The sequence below is a fragment of the Clytia hemisphaerica genome, unplaced genomic scaffold, assembly GCF_902728285.1.
Source record: "Clytia hemisphaerica strain Z4C2 unplaced genomic scaffold, Clytia hemisphaerica genome assembly, whole genome shotgun sequence".
Classification (NCBI taxonomy): Eukaryota; Metazoa; Cnidaria; class Hydrozoa; order Leptothecata; family Clytiidae; genus Clytia; species Clytia hemisphaerica.
The window spans coordinates 785,690-809,151 of NW_027103726.1; the positions used below are offsets into that span (position 1 = coordinate 785,690).

At 35.9% G+C, this 23,462-nt stretch overlaps 1 protein-coding gene across 1 annotated transcript in view; it reads right to left on the reverse strand.

The window, feature by feature from the left end:
- LOC136804656 (dynein beta chain, ciliary-like) overlaps positions 1–21,942 on the reverse strand; it is a 60,530-nt gene extending 38,588 nt beyond the window's left edge. Inside the window, exons 1-24 of the mRNA XM_067061260.1 lie at positions 21,479–21,942; positions 15,588–15,941; positions 15,362–15,461; positions 14,873–15,084; positions 13,842–14,075; positions 13,096–13,263; positions 12,408–12,524; positions 11,681–11,952; positions 11,165–11,233; positions 9,940–10,066; positions 9,293–9,557; positions 8,553–8,722; positions 7,761–8,168; positions 7,204–7,458; positions 6,251–6,420; positions 5,641–5,863; positions 5,029–5,145; positions 3,796–3,882; positions 3,336–3,526; positions 2,561–2,771; positions 1,898–2,143; positions 1,312–1,536; positions 1,005–1,096; positions 241–367 (exon numbers count right to left, since the gene is read on the reverse strand). Coding sequence (XP_066917361.1) covers positions 241–367; positions 1,005–1,096; positions 1,312–1,536; positions 1,898–2,143; positions 2,561–2,771; positions 3,336–3,526; positions 3,796–3,882; positions 5,029–5,145; positions 5,641–5,863; positions 6,251–6,420; positions 7,204–7,458; positions 7,761–8,168; positions 8,553–8,722; positions 9,293–9,557; positions 9,940–10,066; positions 11,165–11,233; positions 11,681–11,952; positions 12,408–12,524; positions 13,096–13,263; positions 13,842–14,075; positions 14,873–15,084; positions 15,362–15,461; positions 15,588–15,941; positions 21,479–21,823 — 4,785 coding nt within the window. The 5' untranslated portion in view covers positions 21,824–21,942. The remainder of the gene's footprint in view (positions 1–240; positions 368–1,004; positions 1,097–1,311; positions 1,537–1,897; positions 2,144–2,560; positions 2,772–3,335; positions 3,527–3,795; positions 3,883–5,028; positions 5,146–5,640; positions 5,864–6,250; positions 6,421–7,203; positions 7,459–7,760; positions 8,169–8,552; positions 8,723–9,292; positions 9,558–9,939; positions 10,067–11,164; positions 11,234–11,680; positions 11,953–12,407; positions 12,525–13,095; positions 13,264–13,841; positions 14,076–14,872; positions 15,085–15,361; positions 15,462–15,587; positions 15,942–21,478) is intronic.
- Positions 21,943–23,462: the final 1,520 nt, after the last annotated feature.

Here is a 23,462-nt window from a genome sequence, read left to right on the forward strand (position 1 = left end):
GTCATAATACCTGATAAATACATTACTGGAAAAAAATATAGACATGAAAGAAAAAATCCCCAATTTATTATTTATTGACTCTATTAGCCGTTATGCGCTTCGAGCTGCCTGCAAAGGAAGGGGTTCAAATTTACCTTGATCAAAGTTATCGTGTTTACCTAGTCCAAACTATTCTCTCGTTGATGGTTTAGCTCATATCTAGATCTAAATTTTGAAATTGACTTGATTGAAATATTTCACCTCCAATGGTTGGTTTCCTTTGGATAAAATATCCAGTAAATCTGCTGGTGAAACAAAATAGAATCTTGGGAATGCCAAACGTTTAGTTTCCAAATATTCTGCTAATGCTTTCTCACACATTGTTAACCTGGAAAAAGAAATTGATTGTACAGTACAGCGTTACCGTAAAAAACAAAACAGAAGTAAATTCGTATAATTAAATTTCTTTTTTCAAAACCCCATTAATTTAAATACTCCATTGATTGAACAAAGAAATTACATCATATTGCAATTATTTCAAACTGCAGTGAAAAAAAAACTTTTGGGAATTTTCTTTAACCTCCTCCGCTTTTTTTCAGGACACACTGTATATAGATCTGAGTTTCTAATAATTTAATTTATAGCCCTGCAATACAACTGTCAATCATTTTTAAGAAAACTGATTGGATGATTAATGTCACGTGGCCGGTCAATATTTCTCCATAGTGACCAGTTATGAAATTGACATCATTGAAATGTCAATTACTTTTATTACTTTATTTTTGCAGGGCTATAAATGGATTATTAACCTCAGAAGCCGGTCTCTCTTGCAAAATATCGACCGGCTTTTCGGTTAATAATCCATAATAATTATTTCGATAGAGTTTAGCTTCGGCTCTTAAGGTAATCAAATTTTCAAACTAATTTTTTTTTTCAAAAATTTTCGTTATGGTAAGTTCGTTTTTTGTAATCATATCAATCAATAAAATAAATAAAGTCTTATTATTTGTTAGAACTATTCTTACCTAGTTTGGATGTCTTCCAGCTTCTCGTGTAGATTTGGTTTACTACAACACGTGATAACGTTTGGGGTTGTAGCAGCGTCTTTTGACAATTCCTTTAGAAAAGTTGAAAGATTAATTTGTAAAAAATTTGATAAAATTATAAATTTGTAAACTTGATTATAATTTTATGGTGGATGGAAATAGATTTTTTCGAGCTTTCTATTGAAAGTGACACAATAAACAGGAGAGCGGCGCTAGCCCGCCCGCTAGTCCTAAACAGACAACTACGTTTAGAGCCTTGGGATAAGTTCCAAGGAGTTCAATTTACCTTGAAGTCGGCATCTACACCATCGAATCTCTGGGAATCTTCTGGCAATTGTGCTCGAATATCATCCGAACCAATGAAAATACTTTCTAAATGTGACCAAGCTCTTTGGACTTCCATCCAGATAGAAATGACAGAATCACAAGTTGAAAGTTTCTTTTGCCAAGATGAAACTTCCGTCAAGAAATGAGCGATGTATTTGGAAGTCATCAAGTTTTGCAATTGCACCTAAAATGAGATGATTTAACCGAAAAATGAGACTCGCAGAGCAAGTCATCAAGCCTTTATATAGGGATGCTATCTATTGTATATTTTCACCCCAATGCATGCTTCAACAAAATTAAATCTTTTACTTGACTAATGGGCTTTTCCAGAAAATTTTTACTCTCCAATGTCGACAAGGTCGGTTTTTCCCTCCAAGGAGACACAACCTTTCAGAAATCCTGGAATGAAACCAATTAATCCAACTAAAGAAATACAAGATATTTCATAGCTGACCATAAGGGGGCGCAGAATTTTACTCAGTGTTTCAATTTTAATTCTTTTAAATCGTGGAGTCGGGAGTTGACGATAAAACTTGGTCTCTTACTTGATTATCTTCCAATGTTTCAATCAATTCTTCACTGGTCTTCAAAAGAGAGATACCAGTTCTGTAATGTGGTTCATACTCGACCTCCATTACTGACCACGTGCCATTCAATTCTGCCAATACTTTCTCCATACTCAACTCCTTGGTAGCTTTGTCAACAATACCACGAACTTCGTCTTCGAAGTTGTGTAAATTGAGTGCTAGAAGATCAGCCAGTTTAGTATCTTCGTCCATGATAAATGTGACCTGTGAGATAATATGACATCGATGATGGTAAAATGGTTTTTTATATCAGATAAAAAATCGAATTTTCTATACTAGAAGATAACTTGGACTTGCTTTCGTTGAAATGCTGGATATGCTTTTTTTAGGATCCAGTTAAGCTCATTTCTTGATACTTCTAGTTTTAGTGCTCAAATGTGACAGCTGAATACACCAGTCAAGCTGATAGCTCACCCCTTAATCCCAGAGATTTGATTCCTTTGTACATGCCAACCTATGCCTGGTTGACGTCTGGTCAAAGTATTAGGGTGTAAGAGATGTTACCCAAAATATCTCATACGAAAGCCTAGTTTTCAACACCTTTTGATTGGAAAGTAAACAAAATTAGCAGAACTTAAAGTGAATCTATCGGGCAAGGTTGATACATAAAAAGTTGTTTACCTTAGTAGCCTGCATAAGTTGATCCCAATGGCGTTCACGGATGGCTGGATTCTGTAATTCACCGACAGCTCTTAGTGACGTCATCATATTCTTGACGGTACCGTCCAACCCGGCAAAAGCATCCCATGCACGCATCTCTTTATCCAAACCTCGAATGTCTTTGACGAATTTCTTGCAATCCATTTCCATACCCTCGACATCGATTTGTGTCCTTTATGATGGGGAAAAGAGATCATTTTAAAGCTCCTCTAAATAAACCTACCCGTCCAAAACAGATCAACGAAATATTATTCATGAAAAAAGGGAAATGATTTAAAAAAGAATTTTAAGTGTAATTTCTGGATCTTTCAAATTCTGGAGTAAAGATTTGCCTAAATCAAAATTTATTTCAAAGCTTTAAAGGCAACTTTAATATTGTATTTGATAGGTAGTTAAAAAACTACTCAGTATTGGAAACCTTGTGTGGTCCGCATTTTTCAAAACTGGGGATGCCTAAAAAGAGAGTCAGCCCCTTTTCGAGATTTCCAAATTTTTGCTAATGCTTGTTTACAGTATTGTAACCTGTTTTAACTTGTTTTTACTTCAATTTTAGATTAATAAAACTGATGATGGACCCTTAGAGTTTCGAAATATATCTTGAAAAATTAAAAGTTATTGGCTTCAGATGTCACTTAACTTCAAATGCCACAATGTGTTTACCCTTAAAAGACCCTCTTCGAGCTATGATATGGCCCAAATGGCCCCGATGCGAAAGTTGTTGTTCTATCAATCTTACCATAAAGTAGTTTTCCAATCAGTAATGCTACTCAAAACGAGATGAATCATGTCCCAAAGATTCTTCAACATTTTCACTTCTCTTCGACATGCTTTCAACTGTTTGAAATCTGGCATGTTGACCTCGAAGAGACCAGCGGATTCTTGTAATTGTTTCATTTCGTGTTCTAGATCAGCGATTCTGATGTGCCACTATAATTGTAAAAAAACGCTTATTAAATTTCTTTAAGCCAGTTATGTCAATAACAGTGACTGAAGTACCGCTGAATTACACATATTTTCTGTAAAATTTTAGAGGACTTTTGAAAAATGACTAGATCTTTTTGTGTGAGTGCAGACTTCAACTGAAAAAAGTATTTTCGTTGACGTGAAAGGATTTAAAAATCTACAAAGATTTATTCTTCAATATTCTACAAACACGACAGCATCTATGAACTAAAAAAAGGAATTGAAATACTTACAGCATCGATCAATGAATAAACGTCTTGAGAATCGAATTGAAGTGGCGCTGTCTTGCGGAATTCTTCCCGGAACTCGTGTTGTCGTACCTGTGATTAATAAAATAGTGGTAGCGGAAAATTAGTATTAAAGAAAATAAGAGAATTGAGGGTTTATTACCCGTTATAAACCATTGTTAACTTAACCTACCTAAGCTATTGAAAGATAAATAAAAAGTGTCCAAAAGATTTTGTACAGAGGCGATTATACAGCCTATGTACTACGCCCAGAAACGCTATCCTTAACCAGAACGCCCTCGTTCCGGTTGAATGAACTTGCAGAGTTTTTGTCTCGCCCAGATCGCCTGATCTGGGAATCTAGTTTGGAGCTTGAGATCGGTTGGTGGTGTTTCTGGACTATAGTAATTACATTTGATTATAATGTAAGAATAGTCTTGTATAGTAATACGTTCAGTCTCCCCTTCTCTATCTCCTTCCCGACCTAGTCCTCCACTCGTTAATAGTGTGGTGTTCGCCCCCTAGGATCATGGGCGGGCACCACATTATTAAAATTTTTAACCTAATGAGAATTCATCTCTTTTCAAGTAAGTTTTTTATCGGTTGACGAATAAAAATTAACTCCGACGAATTCTTAGTAAGGTCAGTGTATTGATATAGACCGGCGAATTATAATTTATTTCGTATCTTGGACCGGTGAAATTCGCCGTTAACCGAGCCAAAATAAGACCACTGTCCTTCAGTCAGAGCTTGAAACTACTACGTCGGTTTAAGGTCTAGAATTGTAGCAGATTAGTTCTTACTTATCTACAAGAAATCTTCAGGCAGAGGATAGAATATGCAAAAAAGAAACATTCTCCCTACAAAGAATTATAAGCAAAATTTAAAGCAAACAGGGGGATACCACTGACCTTTATTTATCCCTGGACCAAGCTATATCCACTATATTTGATCGAAGTTTTATGAAAGTTGGTACCCGCAAAGAAGCCATTGTAGTGTTTGAAACTTTACCTGCCGACAAACGGTGCTACATCACTAGTATACAAGCGAAATAAGATATAGCGCTTTCTCCGCGGGTACCAATTTCAAAAAAACTCCGATCAAAGATTTTTCTTGGCCGGCATTGAGTAACTTGGTCCAGGGATATATAAAGGCCAGTGGGGGATACAATCGTAGTCGGATGGTGGTGGCTAATTTTGAATCTCAAAAAAAATTAGTACCCTGAAGCAAATCACTTACATCGAAATTGGTGCATTTTCTTCGAATGATGGAAACTTCATTAGCTTGTAATGGAGCAACATGTTGCTTGACTGTCACACTGATCTTTTTCGTGTTGTTCCATTTCTCTGGTAATTCCTATAGAAAAACGTGGAGAAAGAGTGAAATTTTTTGTTGGTTCAAAAAGTTTCAAACAATATTCAGCAAAAAAAAACACAAATACAAAACTACTAGGTACAAAAGAACTCATCAGTATGGATAACGCACCGAGGCCTGGACCCGATAAAATTGAAAGCAGGAATATGGTTACATTGTTTCGGTTCATGACTTTCGGCTATCGTTAGCAAAAGTGATATGACAACTATGGTTAATTTTTTATCGTGTAGACTAAAGTATATACAATACAATTTTTAACGTCCCACATAATGCGGATCTAGACAAAGGGTGCTCCAGTCGCGTTCGCGTTCAGACGCTCGTTCCGCTAAAAGTTCTTAAGGCAAAGAATAAATTCACTCTGAGATGATCAACCAAATAAATCTCTCTGGCTTAAGTTACATCTTATAGTTATGCTCACTACCGTCTTTCCTTATAGTAAATAACAAGAGAAACAAATAAATTTGATTGGTCACCAACCTGTAGCAGAGTATGTGTTTCTTCACTTAATTCTTGATTGTACGATTTCAAAAGTTCAATAGATTGTTTGAGTGGTTCAAACATAGCATCAGTGGTAGTAGAACGGTCTTTGACAGCCATCAGGTGACCCATACAGTCAACAAGGCCATCATAATCTCCTTCTTCGACTGGCTTGGTGAGGCCACTGTCAGCGGTCTTGATAAACGACGCCAAATCGTTTAAGCTGCGAAAGAGAAGAAATGAAAATTACTCTGTCGACGCTGGAGTTAAACAACGCTATCTTTTATTTCAAAATAATTGAGTATCGAACAGAAAACGAATATCAAGCACTGGGTATGATCATAAGACACAATTCGTTGCCCCTGCATAGCAAGGGTTAGAAAGAGTCTGAGATCTGATTTTTAAGAATACAACCAACAACACCAGTGGCGCGGTCAGCTTTTTGGGGGACTTGTAATGAATTTACAAGGAAAAGATTGAGGTTAATAGGGGATTCTTTTTGGTCCATTCCAAAAAAAAATGTTTTGTGGACCCAAGAAAAATGGACTCTTAAAAACGTTGATTCGCATTTGTTCATATAAAGATTATTGCAATTACTTCGTAAACTAACCTATTAGTGACGTGATCAATAAGATGTTGTTTGAACATGAAACTCCATCGTTTAATGATATTCAACACAGCTTGTTTGAAAGGTTTGGCATCAACGCGGAACCATCCATCAAACACACAAACAGCATCAATTTCTTCAACTTGTGTGTAAATATTCTCGTATGTGTCAATCTACAAGAAAATGAAAAACATTTATTGTAAAATCTCCAATTTTAAGGAGCGACGACCGAGTGGCCGAAGGGCCAGCGCCTTAAAACTAGGGATTTGAAGTTCGAGCCCTAGCTCCTTCCAACGTTCGAATTCATAAATAGCCGAGCCCCGTAAGGACAATCGAAAGACTGTCTAAAAGTCCTAGATTACTGAGCTCTCCACGTAAAATATAGACTCTTCCTATATACTAACACGACAAATTAGCAAAAAGAGTTTGTTCACAGTTTCCTGATTTACACTAAAGTTATTATTCATATGAATCTAGATATATCTCGTTTACACATAAAGCTATAATTATCGAAATTCGATAATATTTAATGACGGAAAATAGGTATCAATAATCAGACACTGCTGACATCCTTTGATTCTTATTTATTTCAACAGATGAAAACACAAGTAAAACGAAGCTGGGGTGGTAAGAATCGTGACTCGTAAATCGAAAAAGTTTAGTCGGTGATTTATTTAATACTGTAATTGATAAACGAGAAATAATTTCAAAAGTTGAATGGTTGGATTAGATCCTCTAGGGAGCTTAATTTACGGCATTTAGCAAGTCTCTTATAATAGTAAAATCTTGGGAGATTGAGTTACAAGATAATCTTTTTTTCGTTTCCCTGGAGTTCCCCAGGATCTAATTTAACCGTTTAACTTTTGAAATGGAATTTTCATCAATTAAAATTGGCCAGAGCTCACTGTATTAAAGTTGGATAAAAAGAACCAATACAATACGGTGAAAATACTGACCTGTTCTTTGAATTGATCTAAAGTGGGCGGGTTTTCAGGTACGCCCTCTTCAGCATGTTGTTCAATTTCTTCAGGCGTTAACACGTGACCATATAATAAAAATTGTTGCATAAATTCTTGTCTATCATCTACCCATAAGTATTCGTATACATTGAAGGAATTTTTGTATTCGGCAGCTTTGTTCATTACGCTGGAGACTCGGTCGAGAATTTCTTGTCGCATTTCAGTTAGTTCTTCAACTTCCTCCATGTCAGGCTAGAGGAGAAGAAAATTGAAAATTGATTTTAGATATTGAAAGTCTAAGAGAACATCAATAGACCCTTAATAAAGAGACAAGAAAGTTCAAGCGATCTCAAAAAACTGAACGTAATGTTTACATTACTTTTCTTCTAAAAATTTAACGCAACAATTAAAATCGAACCAACTTAAACGAGGCTACAGTTTCGTGCAATTACAGGCAAAACTAAGTATATTATTCGTCAGTAGCCAACAGAAGTGCGCGATACTTCTTTAGAAATTGACAATATTTGACAGGTACAGGATTGGGTTCGGCTTACCATGTAATCATTTGAATCGTAATGTCCAGCCAGCCGATTGACCAGAGTTGCTTGTTGGTAAAAATCAGACAAAATATCTTCCATCATATCATACAACCCACCGGGGACATTGAAACTCAATGACGGTACAAATACCATCTCAGGTGTTTGAAGTTCCAATCGAGCTTCGAATAAGGGACTGGAAACTAGTTTAGAGTCTGTATTAGTTAACATGAAGTTTAGGGAACATAATATACATTGGAAGAAACCTTCAACCACCATTTCATCCACGTATTCAATGTAGTTTTGCCAGGTACTGGAAGACATATCAGCTCCAAATGATTTAAGATTCTCTTCGACAAGTGATTTGATTTTTTGTCCAGCTTCGGTGATGATGTCGTAACGTTTTTTCATGGTACTTTGTTTTTCCTGGGACAAAATTGAAAGAAAGATGATCGTTTAGAATATAATATACCTCAACCGGTATTACCGCAATTGAAGCTTATCCTCGACTTTTGGTTTCAATTTCCGCAAAAGTTGTAGGACACTGCCAGGAATAATTACAATTTGAAGTGATTGGTAAATTAATTAAAGTCGGTCGAACTTTTTTTAAGGAATCTTTTATCGTGGTTAGAAGAAAATCTGTATCTTGAATCTACTGAATCAAGAGATTTGTAACTTTGTATTTAACACAAGGACTTTCTAGATTGTTGACATTCTCTAACGGATTCGTGCTCCTTATATACTACCTGTTTTGTAGAGGCTAGGGATTTTCAGTTTCAAAAACAACCAAAAGTTTGAATATCACTTCACCTCAATGTTTAGTAGTGTCTCTTTCTTTCCGTCTTTGCGATCATACAATGCAGCCAAGCTCCATTTGCTCATAAAATCATTGACAGATTCGACGTTCGTTTTTGTGGATTGAACATCTTTTTCCAAGATGTGTACCATATCTCTGGTTGATTCGATGTAATCCCAGATACCTTTGAACAAAACGAGAATAAAAACATCGTTCCAAAAAACTATCAAAATGATCAAACTCATCGACTTATTCAGAGATTCTACCATTCCTTTTTCAACGTTGTGAATGCTAGATGATCTTTTGAAACAATGACAGAGGACAGAAAAGTCAGTGTTTGCAATTTCTTTTTTCATTTTAAACTATCGGGTTTTTGAATTACCAAATCCGAAAAAGTTTTCATATTGTTGTCCCTGGCAAGGCAAAATCTTTGATCGGAGTTTTTTGAAAGTGGTACTCCGAATGGTACCACTGCTGGATGTTGATGTGATTGCAAAAAGAAGAGGGCTAAATCTACTTTTTCCTTGAACACTTGTGATGTAGCGCCGTTTGTCGTTAGGCGAAGTTTTAACATTACAATAACTTTATTGTGGGTACCAAAAAAAACTCCGATCAAAGATGGTAGAATATAGCTTAGTCTAGGTTTTATAACAGCCAGCGTTATCCTAATCATTAGAAAGGATACCACAACAAACAAAGTAAAAATGACATCAAATATATAAATTTGTCAAAAAGTATAGAATTCGCTCTCTACCTTCACTGTTCCAATTCAACTCTTTCTCAGCTCTCTCCAAATGTTGATCAATATTTTGAAGCCTAGACTCTACTAATGGAAACTCGACATCGAGTAACGTTTGTCGAATTTTATTATACCAAGCAACTACCAAATCGAGATTGGCACAATATTTATGGAATTCTTCATTTCTGGCGAAAACAGTTGTGGCGCCATCAGGGATGTTCTCCAGTGTTTCGTTTTCAGCGTTTTCAAGGTATTTGACTTCTCTCAGGATGGCAACAAGCTAAAAATGAAAAGTCCAATAAAAATACGTTACTTAATGAAGGGCTTGTGAGAATCCTGTATCGATCAGTATTCTGGTATTTAACGGAGAAACAATCAGCATTCCCATATAAAGGGCCGAATTTCCGGTATTCCAGTTACTCGCCAGAACAGTTTGACCGTTTATAGCTTAAACGCCAAAAGAGGGCAATGCACTTAATCCACAATTAGAATAGGTAGGGCGAAGGCCGTCTAAACTAGAGTTTTTAGGACCCCTACAAAACACCTACAAAACTAATTTTAAAAATCAAGCATTACATAACTTGAGCACGCACGGAGAACAAAATTTTGTTCGAGTTATAGAGACTCTTCTGTACTACATTAAGAAAGTAAATTTCATTCACCTCAGGATCGAAGTTGACCGTGATGAGCTGTTTGGCAGGGTCACGAACAATCAATGGTTTGCTGAGATTCTCTCTAGAAACATCTGAGATATCTTGTGTCCATGAACTGTAGATCTTGCCTTCGTATCTATTCATGAAATTGACATTATTGTATTGAGAATTAAAGATTTTGTTTTTAAATGAGAGTGATATCGTTTGTTTACTCGTCAATTTTAATTTACAAGCTTTTTCAAATTGAATTGACACGGATGTGGAGCAAGATTGGTCAGAAAGTGGAAAAACATTTTTTTGTTTGTTCAGCACGTAATCAAACACAACATTACAATAAGAGACACCGGACTGTTATAAGATAGGTGTCTGGTATGAAACAGGCATTAAGAAGGAACATATTATTTGAAACTAAAATCTTCAACTCAGTGGATAAGCGCTGCTGAACATGGTAAATTTTTCCCCTCCTCCAGTCCCATGTAGAGTCACAAAAACACAAAATTAAAACATCGTGGAAAACATAATAAAAAAATTTACATTCAAATTCCAATTTCAGGGTTACCGTTTTCGCAGAAATGTGACAAGAAATTTTAACAGCCCACCCTAGCCTGGATATCCAGGCTGTAAACTATTTCACAGTCTAGTTTTTGATATTTTATGTTCTGGTTTACAGCCTGGTCTCCCTAGAGCGATTTGCATTCTCGTATGAGAATGCAGTCCGCTTGCTTGCGCTCACTTCGCTAAAACCGTAAGGGCCAACCTACACGGCGTTGAGCAATTCTAAAGCAAAAATAGGATAGTCCTCCAGCTGCTAGTGAAGATAGGGCTTTCTGTTACATGAAAACATGAAAAAGAAGAAAGCAGAGGCAAGTTCATTTTCCAAGAAAACATGGTTGGTCATGATTATGCATGCAAACTTTTTTATGGACTTTGGTGTAATCTTTGGATGTTTTTAATAGTTTTAGATCTTGTAAGACTGCTTTTTGTTAATTTCTGTTTTGCTGCCCTGGGTTGGCTAGGAAACATGGGTTTGCACTTTCATTCTCTAGGGAGACCAAGCTCTATAATTTTAGAACTTTGTATGTTGAGGTAATTTTTGTTTTTTCTAAAATTTTGAGCTTGGATATCCAGGCTAAGCCCACCCTCGTTGAAAAAGCAAAGATGTAACCCCAGGGTACTGTAATTGCTAAATTAATTTATTGAAAAATATCTTGCTTGTAAAAAAGGGAGTACTTACTTATCCAAAAGTTTGTTCATCTCATCGTATTTCTTGAAAATAACTTTTCCATTAGCTGTATTCAGTACCCTGAAAAATTAACAGAGGAACGTGGAACTATATGAACAATACGAATCTATAAAAACACTCAGTTACCATTTCTGAGTGATGAAGGGAAGATAACATGACCTGATAGTGACTTTGGTAATCTTAAAAGTAAGCAACCGTTTCTCTACATTTGGTGAGTTTAAAATTCATATTTACAAGAATGATGGATAAAATGGATTCACCAAAAGAATTACAAAAGAATTGCCTGCTCTTGACTACATTTTTCAAAGATATCTATCATTTTCTTTTACAGTAGTCAAATAAAAGCTTATCGTCTCGTTTCAGAGATATATAGACTTCACAGAACAAAATTCTTGATATTTCATTCAATTTTGAAAAATTATATCTATTTCAACTAAGCCGAGACGTAAAGGTCAGCTTAAGATATATGCCCTAATTGAGAAATTAATAGTTTCAAATGATACTCACTTTTGACTGACAGACATTTTGAGTGAAGCTATTGGGTTTTGGTAACGCAATCTCAATTGTTGGGCCCAGCGTAAGCTACCAGCAACAACTGGCATATTTTTACCAGAAGACATCTGCTGTTTTTGTTCAGCTTCCAGTGCTATTTGTTGGTCAAATACAATTTTAGCTTTGTCCAATTCAACTTCGACCATTTTTAAGAGGACAATGTATTTTCCTTCAAAATCGTTATTGATCATCGGTCGATCCAGAAGGTTACCAAATATATCAATAAGCTGCAAGAGTATTAATGAGAAACATTTTCGATATTTGAAATGGTTATGTTCTCATTGAAAGTTTCATTGGGGGTTGGACGAAGCTTTTTAAGTAAAAAAAAAATATTGAGAATATGTCGATACCCCCTGGAAAATGGCGAAATTTGCAAGAGTATTCTTGGAAAGATTCTTTTCATACCTTAAAGTGAAGGTGAACGAACTGAAATCAGTCTAAAAAATCTCCTCCGAATTCCTACAAAGTTTCTTTTTAGGTTTACTCGACGAAATGGCAGGGCTATAATACATAATTCTCTGAGCAAAAGTTAGTGCGTTCCCTTCTAGCCTTGTGCTTAAATGTTCTTCTCTAGAAATGCCAATTCCAGACGTTTGACTTGGAAAATGAAGATTCGTTAAAAATTAAAACAATATTCAAGATTCGTTGTGTAATAAGTTTGTTAAAAGAATCAATATCACACCTTGAATGTAGCTTCTACACCTGAACAGTCTTCAAAAGATTGATTGATAATAGCTGCAAGGCGACTGTCAAGATCACTGATTTGTCTCTTGAAAGCATAGAAATCGTTGAGAAAGCCCTTTAAAAAATTAAGATATGGGTTTTAATTAGATCAATACACAAAACCGAGTAAAAAGTATAAAAGAAACGTGAATAGTTTAGTTGGAATTTACCAACATTTCAGCAAATTTGAATATTTGAAACTGAGGTATGATATAAGAAACTTTACAACAAAGATTTTTTCAGTGAAGAGCATACATGAGCACCCCCCCCCCCCCCCCCCTGCGGTAACTCTAATCACGATATCACGCAGTTTTTTGTTTTCAATCACGATCACGCAAATCAGCAAAATAAAGTGGACTTTCGGACATCCCTCCAAATCACCACGTATCACAGCTCAAAAATCTTTCAAATCACGATCACGTTTTGACCTCTCGTCACGCAATCACGAAGAAAAAATTTCCAAATCACGTAATCACGCTGCAAAAAAGTCCCTATCACGTCATCACGAAAACCGCTTGGGGGTCTCATAGCTTAGTACTTTCCACTCTCAACAAGCCTGAACAAGCACAGGCAAAAGTTGAGTTAGGTCTCCATGAGCGCATTAAGGGTAACATTTAAAAAAACTTTCCAACATAATTTAGACTTACTGTATCCTTATAATGCAGACTGTCATAAGTGCTGTTTGCAAAGACAGCAAAACATTCTTGAAATTCTGTGAATATCTGGACAACATCATGACTGAGAATCCTGCCTTTCATGCCACCAATTTCCACTTTTTCAAGCTTATTGAATTCGATAGCAGTTTCGAACACTTCCTATAGTAATTTGGGTTGAAAAGTTTGTGTATAATAAGCATTACAGGATATTTTTCTAAAGGGTCCCTTTTTGATAGAAAGTTTATTAAAATTTATGGATATCCCTCCCTTGGGGTTGGTGGTGCTATCCTGCTCAAAGGTGAATATAAGTCCTGGGACGAAAATTATAAAATCATTTGATGATTCTGGGCTCCAAAATGATATCCTTCACCCCACCCCCTCCCTCCGATAAATGATTAGTTTCTGGAAGAGCCCTAAGCTTATTGCAAGAAAAACTCACTCATAGCAAGACAGAAAAATCAAGACTTATACAGATGTTCGCTATAGTAAAATAACATTAAGCTCTAGCTTAGACGGCCCACTTTTGGCCCTGCCTATTCTAATTGTGAATTAAGGTGAGCATAAAGTGGGCTGTTTAAAGTCAATGCATTGCCCTCTTTTGACGTCAAATCAATGTCTTCTTTCAACCTTTTTGAAGCAAAGAATTTAACTGCCCTCTTTCTGCCCGCTTTATGCCTACTCTTACTATCAGAATAGGCAGGGCAAAAGGTGAACCGTCTAAACTAGAGCTAACATACCTTCACTAATCCAAGTCGTTCCATGAAAAAATCAAAAACAGTGAAAACTAAATCAGTGGAGAATGCCCATTCCTTCACTTTGGATTTATCTTTAAAATAATTTGCAATGTGTTTTCGTGTCTCATGGAATTGTGTCTTGAACTCCATTAGTGCTTTAAAAGTAACATCAACTTTTTGTACACATTCTTCTGATTCTCCTTTGAAAATTTCAGCAGGGTCCAAATAATTTCTAGCCTAGAAATCAAGGAAAAAAGATATTCATGATATGCACCACTGCAATGACTTAACAAAATTATGCAACTTTTCTGTTTTTGTATTGTTTAAGTGACGTATTGGGTAGAAAATTTTAAAAGTTCTCAGGAGACTCTCCGGTGGTACATATTATCACAGTGCCGTAGCAACTGGGGGGGCAAAGGGGGGCTATGCCCCCCCAATAATTTTTTCAAAAATGGTTATTTTGCAAAATGCAAAGTTTTTCTTGTTTTTTCTTGAAAGCATTTTGTTTTGAGTGCATTTTCAAGCAATCTAGAGCTTAAATTTTCAAAATTTCCCCCCTCGGGCCAAACCATGGTTGGCCCTCGCGGTGTCACTAAACTTCAGCCCCCTCCAATAAGAAAATGCTTCCTACAGCACTGTTATCATGAATTGTTACATTATAACGCAGATTCTACATTTTTAATCTGAATTCATAGAACTTTGTCAAGCAGCCTTGGAAAAGAATTACATAGATCACTGAACAAAGTAAGAGAACACTCTTGCTAACTATAGGATAGGATATAATATATAATTATTTATTTTTGAAACGAAGCTTAAGTGAAAAGGGTTTCAATTGAAGTATTTAAAATAAGAAATTATCAAAATTTCAGAAATGACTAAGGAAATGCTCCTTTTAATCCATTAAATTAATATGTTGTAAAAGATTTGACAGTGAAAATCACGGAAAAACAAGAACTACAGCGTCTCAATCAAAAGATTTTTTGTCCTTGTAATGAAAACGTGTATTCAACGTCAGTATAATATCATAAACTTACTAATTCAATTAATAGATTTCCCATTTCTTGTAAAAGAACAATGATTCTAGCCGGTTTACAATAATGTTTTGAATTTCCCCAAAGCAAACCAATAGCATGCATCAAAGGTGCTAAAAGTCCATTGAGCTCTGGAACATCAGCTTGTTCAATTTCATCAATATGACGTCTGATTGGTTTTAGGTAGACATTGATATCTCTAGCTTCATCAAGAGCTATTAAAAGAAGCAAGAAAATCCATGAACTAGTTGTGGAACGACTGATCAGTCTTAAAAATAAAAAAGCTAAATGTCAATGCACAGCAAAAGTTTTTTTGATGGAATTGGAAAGGGTAAAGAAATCGTCGCTTTTTTAACACAAAAATAATTCAAATGTTAATGGTTTTTCAGGATTATGGTAAAGGAAAAGTAATTTAAAGTCGATTTTCTCAAAACAACAAAAATGGACTTAAAGCTTTTTTATTTTGATGCGACGATATAAAGCAAATGGTACCATGAATTGCTTCTCTGTAAATCTTTTTGAAAGCAGGATAATAACTGCTGTTGTGTCTTTTCAAAAGTTCAGCCATCTTCCTCACTTTGATGGTACGTAACTAAAAATTTAAAAACAAAGATTAGTTAGGTAACTTTAGTAATAGCTTTCTTCTAAAAATCGTTCAGTTACAAAAAATTAATTCAAATATTCAAAAACATTACAACAACAACAAAAAAAGTATTACCTGATCAAAAATATTTTCCAAATTTTCGACACGTTGACTCCAAAAATCTATTTCAACTATTGGGCCAGGTGACTTTCCTTCTTGTAATAATTGTGAAGAACATTGTTTTAAAACTTTTGTTATCTGGTGTGTCCAATCAATAATGATAGATTCAACATTATGAAGAACTTGCCGGTCCTCCTCACTGAGATTTTCGGCGCCAACTGGTAATGGTAGAACTGTTTTGCCTTTAACTTGACCAGAAATGACAAAAACATTGTTTTTCAGTGAATAGACATGTTTCATGACATCCTGTGAAACAACAGCTGGCCATGCTTGATGGTTTTTCTTGTTTGATAGAAGTGGAACCAGTACCTGAAGGAAAAAATTTTTTTATATAATTCTTCTAATAAGTGGAATTAAGGAAATTGCTACTTTTAAATCTTCTAATAAATGTTATAAATGGACAGCAAAAAATCCGTTTGAAGGGAATTCATGTTATTTTATAAATTGATTCACGTTTCTAAACTTCTTAAACTCTACTAACTGTTACTAAACTAAAATTCTTTTTAGTTTTATCTAGATAAATTCACAAGACTTATTTTTTCGATTGGTGGGTGTTTGGTTGGTTGTTGAAAATTTTATTCTACAAATCATTGCCTGATTAGGAGGGTGAACTTCAATCATGTAGAATACCCATCAAACAACACACTAATGTAGTAAAGTTTTTCTCCAATTTTATATGATAGAATAGTCAGGTAGGTCAATCAACTTCAAATTTAATATTCTCTTTTAACCTTAATAGATCCGAAAAGAATTTCTAACTTCAAACCATGTTTCTCTGAATTTCATTTCTCGAAAACATTATTATGTGTTAAAATTAAATACTCTTGCTAATGGTATTAATCATGATGGATTAGATGTTGAAAAAATTAAAACCTAATCATTGTGAGGTTCAGAATTTTGACTAACATCGGCCTTTTAGCTAGGCCCTCTCTCAAAAAAACAGACCCTATCTTCTTTTAAATAAACTGATAAACCATATTGTAACTGCCGAATAGCAGTTGTTTTGTATATTTTTATGTTAATTTGATCGTCAGTGTATTGTCTATTTATTTGTCAATTATTACGTAATTATGTGACACGTATTCCCTTAGGCTTGCTCTCCTTCTTTCCGAAACAGAAAACCAGAATTGTAAAACTTATAGTCTGAAGAGACGCCCAGAAGAATAATAAAGAATATTACTATATATCTCACTGCATTAGAGCTTATGGGACCAACGTGTTTAGTAAGTAGTATTTCCTTTATCTTAATGTTGTTCTTTTATATTGTAGCTCTCTATATTGTATCTTGATTTATTGAGCCTTATATTGACATATTATTCACCTCTCAGGTTTGATTTGTACTTAAGAACTGTACCTTTATCTATTTTAGCAAAATATATTACCGTCCGAAACCGTAAAGTATCACGTCCGGCTCTCCTGCAGTTACACATATATTATTGTGTCTCACAAAAGATGCCACAGATATACAAAAAAGGGATCTAGTCAGAGACGTGTGCACCACAGTTAACCATATATCTTTACTGTGTGTAGAAAAAATTATATCACCCTCAACTTTTGAGAACTTGTCTGAACCAAAAATCGAATGGTTCTTTTCCAACCAGAATTGGAATATTCCAAATAGAATTAAATGAAAAACAATCACAATAAGAAAACAATTCTAAGCAAATTTACTTTCTGGATATATAAAAATTAGGTGATACAGGCGGAAGTTCTTCCAACTTCTCCCTACTGTTTACTATTTTACCTTACTGTTTAAGAAGTTCTTCTCACTTCTCCCTACTGTTTACTATTTTACCTTACTGTTTAAGAGGAATAAATTTCTTCAGAAAGTTTTAATTTGATCCCAAGAAACCTGTTACATCAGCTCAGCCCCAAAATGATTAATAAACAGCTCCCAATGTTTTTGTTGCAAATTCTTTACTCTGATTTTCATAGGTTCCCCTACCGTCGTTTTTATAAGTTTCCCATTTCCGCACTAAGATTCCTTTGTCACTTTAATAGCGAAAAAAAAACAGGACTTCGTGAAGTTGAAAAATAAGCTTTAGAAAGTTAGGCAGTTTTGTATGAGTAAGCACAAGATTTTCCATACCTTTAGAAACAAACCCTTTCCAATCTCATGCCGGTTAGCCTGGGAAAAATAGCAAAAAAATTCTGGAAAAGTGACAAGAATCTTAGTGGGGGAATTGAAAAACTTATACAAAACGGGTTTGAACAAAACACCTCTCTGGCCCAGGCCATATGGCCTACCTTATGGCCCACCTTACAATTCTCTAAAAAAGATTTGATTTTTATCATTCTGAAAATCTGCAAACCAATTGTGAGGTTGGACTTTGGTTTTTCTGGCATTTAGAAAAACAACGAGACTGCAATAAACAAAAAAAAGAAAAAAAGTTTTGAGTCTGTATTTTATACACCTGAAATAGATTAAGGGGAGAGGGTCTGGTAAAGTCCTGTATGGGTGCCGACAACCCCCGTAGCGCCGTTTCTTCAACTTTTCAGGACTTCGGACCCCTTTTTTCGGAATCTTCACCCAAAAAAACATAAAATATCAAAACCTGGCAAAAAACTTTAAAGTTGATCCAAACCTGACTCGAACTCGGGATACTTAGTGCAAGAGCACAATGTGCTACCATTAGGCTGACTTCTGATGCTATAGTTAAAAATTTTAAGGATCTTATTGCTTGGTCAGACAAGACCTACCTTAAGAGTATTTCACCCTCAATGTTGGCACTTTCTTAAGAATACTTGACCCTCATCCAAAGTACACTACTATTCTTATAAGAAAAGCGTTTAATTCTTAGAGCATTTAGAAGATTTGACCAATTGTTTGTTGTAAAACGGCTGATGTAATAACGCCAACGCGCTTTATGATGAAATCATAATGAAATTATAGCGCATCCCAACGCACACATATGATTATAACCTGGTTGACCGAGAATAAAATCGGGGAAAAAATCTCTGAAGGTGGGCCAAAGTCATTGAAAAGAACTTTTCTTGTATGTTTGTTACCAGTCCCTGATCGTGTTGTTAAGGCTTGATAGGTGTATAGTTGAGAGAGGCAAAAAGTGGGCAGTTAGAATCGTTTCTTAAAAAAAAAAAAACAAAGAAATCATTGATTGCATTGACCTCAAAAGAAGGCAATGCATTGACTTTAGACAACCCATTTTTGCCAACTCTAATTTATAATTAGAATAGGCTGGGTGAAAAGTGGGCTGTCTAACTAGAGTGTCCCTGGTAGCAAATTGCAATCTTGTTCTATTGTGCAAATTTTATAATGATGAACATAACATAACACATGTTAGTATAAAATAACACATGTCATTATATAATTCTCACTGTCTCTTCGGTATGGTATGGCAGTTAACAAATACATACCAATCATCACGAATATAATACAAATTTATTGATCAGCAAATCTTGGTGCTTAATTGAAATGTTTTTGACTTGTTTTCCTTCAATCGTTTGATTGTTAAGCAAAAATTTTATTTGTTAGCCATATAGTGGGGGGGGTTTCAGGGGGTACCCGATTCCGTAATTCCGCTAATTTTTTCTCCAATTTCCGTCACACCGTCTTAAATTGAACCAAAATTCCGTCACCGAAAATTCCTTTGAAATTCAATATTTTTGTCGAAAATTCCGCAAATTTTGAAAATCTTTTACCAATTCCGAAATTCCGCAAATTTTTTTGCTAAATTCCGTTTTTCCGCACTAAAATTGTCTAATTTTCCGTCTCCGTCAGAGAACCCAATTTCCGTAATTCCGTCTAAATTTTCGCCAAATTCCGCCACTCCGTCCGAAAAAAGGGCCGATTCCGGTCCTCCGCCAACCATGAAACCCCCCCCCTATAGTCAGGGTTTTTTCCAAGCACTTTTCCTTATCGCCGTTTCGGTCTGAAAAATTGAGTTTCAATGCAGTGGTTAACACCACCCACCATGGTGACAAAGAAAACCTTTACCCTTTAAATGTCCTAAATGCATCTTAATAGCCTAAAAATTCAACTTGACTAGAGTCAAGACCCATTAGAGTTATTTTCTCCTCATTTTCCGACTTTGCCTGACTTTGCCTTATTTAAATTTCTAATTTTGTTCTTCAGAAAATTAAGTTGAGAACTTTGACAGAAATTTGGTCAAAAATTGGAAGGTTAGTCAAATTAGTTCCAAAAGGACAGAAATTTTTTTATAACTTTGAAACCTTTTGCCTGGTTTGCTGCATTTTTTGTTTGCTGCTGGGCTGGTTATTTCAATTGAATTAGAGGGGAAAAAAGAAACTTTTAAACAAAACGAAAAAAGTGCCTTAAAATTCAATTTCTTCTTTTGAGCCATTAAAAAATCTTGAATGGTTTGGTTTTAATTGTCCTTAGCACATGGAGAAAGGACTGTTTTCGCATCTATTGTTTTACTCTTAAAACGCATGCGTAAACTTTAACTACCTTAAGTGGATAAATTTTGGCGGGGATTAAATTTGGCAAATTTGGCGAATTTTGGAAATTAAATCCCCGCCAAATTTAACAAAAAGAGAATTATGTGAAAAATCACAACTTTTTCGTATATTTTTGAGTAATTTTCACCCATTTCAGTGTGACAAAATCTCCAATTCGCTAAATTAAATCCTCGCCAAATTTTACGAAATTGAACTATTGCCAAATTAAATCCCCGCCAAAAATCGTATTTTGGCCAATAGCCAAATTAAATCCACGCCAAAATTTATCCACTTAAGGTATTAGTCGTTATTCTCTGCAATAAACTAAAAGGAATGAATCGGTAGGGGTGGTACAGTCACTCTCTGTCATGGTTGTGGACGGTGAAATTTGTCGTTCTTTTTGTAATTTGTCGTTCATTTTTTTGTTGCGAGTACTTTCTTCCCGTCTTAGTACGTTTTTTTTAAGTCAGTGGTTTAATTACAGAGAAATTTCAGCACAAATTACAGAATGTGTCGAGAAAAGATCCTTTTTAGGAACGAAAAAATAGTTCAGTTTCGTAGGTGCACTTATACCTCGGAAATTGGCCCAAAAAGGCAAAAACTTGCTAAAATTAGCTGCAAATAGAAAATCGCAGAACTCTGTACCGTTAGTTGGCCTAATGTCAACATCCCTCTTCTAATTCCGACACCCTTCTTTAGAGATAGGAATAATATGAAAGTCGGAATCACTGATGGAATATTCTTTTTTGCTTAGCCATCAGGGAAGGAAAAATCTGTCTATCAGTAATCCCGACCTTCCTATTATTTCTATCTCTAAGAAGGGTGTCGAAATTAGAAGAGGGATGTCAACATTAGACCAACTTACGGTACTTGGGATTAAAAAAACGTCTGCACTTGCACCTGAAAACCTCAAATTTTGCACCTGCACTGACTTTTTCCGAGTTGTGCACTCAAGATCTCGAGCAAACGTCGCACACTCTGCAAACTGGAGGAGCTCCAATTTTTTCTTTCAGAAAATTGTTTGCAGATTGGTTCCTGTTGCCGCGTTCTCCAAAAGAATTATAGCGCTCACACCACTTCAACGGCTTATATCATTCCAAGTAGAAGATAGATAGATAGATAAATATATTTACCCGCGGTGATAAGATATGCTCTAGATACTAGAAAAATGTACAGATAAAATGAAGCTTTCAAATAAAAGGAGATAACACACTGAAAGAACAACTTCAAGCTCAAAAAGGATTTATGTAGCTAAAAACTAAAAGTATTTGTGAAAAAAGTGAAAAATAAGTTTGCCGTTCTTGCACTGGGCAACCCCCCCCCCCCCCTCTGCTCTATCTAGCACTAGCCAGGTCAGGTAAGAAAATGCGTTTGTGTATCTATTTCTATTCAAAAAACAGAATTTAAAGAAAAATGTTATTATATACCTCTTCGACTAAAGCTGACAGCTGGTCCAGAGGAGTGTTTGACAAGTCTCCAAATAAGAGAGATCCTTTGTATCCATCTTTGGTAATCGGGTCTTTTTTCTCTCTCTTTAAAAAGTATATAGTTTTGTTTTTGCCCGTAGGTGGGAATGAATATTCTGGCACAAGCTGACCAGCATTACTAAGTACGATCACAAGCTGTGGATTGTCAGCTTTATCAAAAAAGTCTGAGACTGTTTGTTTGTACTCTTCATTTCCAACAAGTTTAGACCATTTATCTGGCTTCAATTTAAAGGTTTTGAGCACATACTCAGAAATGTACTCAAAACGAGGATCATTGAAATTCATTATGGATTTAATACATTACAAAATTTCCTGCCATAAAACTTCTTTTAGTCTTCTTTTCTTTTCCAGGCGAAGACGGTGTAATCACTGCTCGTCACTGGTTTGGAAATATTGCTCTTTTGATGTTTATCAAAATGGGGGCGGTTTCTATAGTGACAGCGTGCGAGTACATTGCAGTGTTAATTGTTCGATTCGTTCGATTTTTCTCGGGCGTAATTGGGCCGCCCGCCCTTTCTCTAGAACCATCGCCTAGCCTATGCTGCTCCTGTATGGTGTCCCCTATAAGGCTACCGCACTTCCAGTTCTTATAAAATTTGTGAACTAGAACTGCTTAGGGAGCCCAGAAGGCTCAAGTGACACTGCTAACTTCTGACTTTTTGTCAGGGTGGGAAATTTCCAAGCGAGCGGCCCGCGCGCGATGAATTTTTTTTCGGTCTTTAGACTTTATTAATATGAATGTCGAGTTACGCAAAATGAGTTAAAATTTCAGAGTTGTTCATATCAAGAGCTACATGTTAAAATCTCTGGTCTGCAAAATCCCCCCCTCCCCAGTGGCAAAAATCGGGGAAGCAAAAAGTGAGTAAATATCAACTTTGTTTTTTTTTGCCTCCACGCCGCTAGTATAGTAGTAGTAGTAGTAGAATCCGAGAATCTCTTCTACAGAAAGGAAAATAAACCGAACATTTATTTAAAAGAAACGAAACCGAGTTAAAAAACGAGAAATGACTCGAAAATTTAAAGGAAGGAATTACTTGAGTTAAGATACCATCAGATAAACTCGAAATTTTGAAGTCACGGAAAAAAACGAGCTACAATTAATACAAACAAAACAACCTCGATCCCTGCGTATTATCAGCTTTTTGATTCTTACTGATGATAGCGCTAGATAATACCCTGGCATTGGCTGGTTTTCGAACGCGAAAGATTACGTAATTCAACATCAAAACGTCAGATTTCATTCGTTCTTCTTTTTTGAAGTCGTTGCATTGCAGTCTAACTTTGTAACGTCAGAATATTTTATGACGTATTGTTTTGAGAAGTTCCCCCTCTGAGAGGGGGAACTCGCATCAGCCAACACCAATCAGTAACGTAAAGTAACACCAGACGTTTGTGTATGTGGATCTTCGTTCAACTTGGAGCACGCGCTGACGTGCAAGAAGGGTGGCTTTGTCACTCTTCGCCACAACCAAATTCGTGACATTACTGCGTCCCTCCTGGCGCAAGTCTGCAAAGACGTGAAAGTCGAGCCAGCGTTGACTCCACTGTCAGGAGAGAACTTTGAAATGAAATCTACCAACACTCAAGACAATGCCCGTCTTGATATTGCTGCTAGGGGATTTTGGATTCCTGGCCAAAAGGCATTTTTTGACGTAAGGGTTTTCAACCCAATCGCCAAACGGTTCAGGAACTCCAGCATCTCCCAAGCATGTGATGTCAACGAAAGGGAAAAGAAACGCACGTACGGCTCCCGTATCCTACAAATTGAACACGGATCATTCACGCCAATCGTTTTCACCGCCATGGGCGGCATGGGAAGAGAGACAAAATGTTTTTATAAGAGACTTAGTGAACTTCTGTCTGAAAAGCGTGACGAAAACCTGTCAGTCACAACGACTTGGGTAAGAAGAAAGGTGAACTTTGG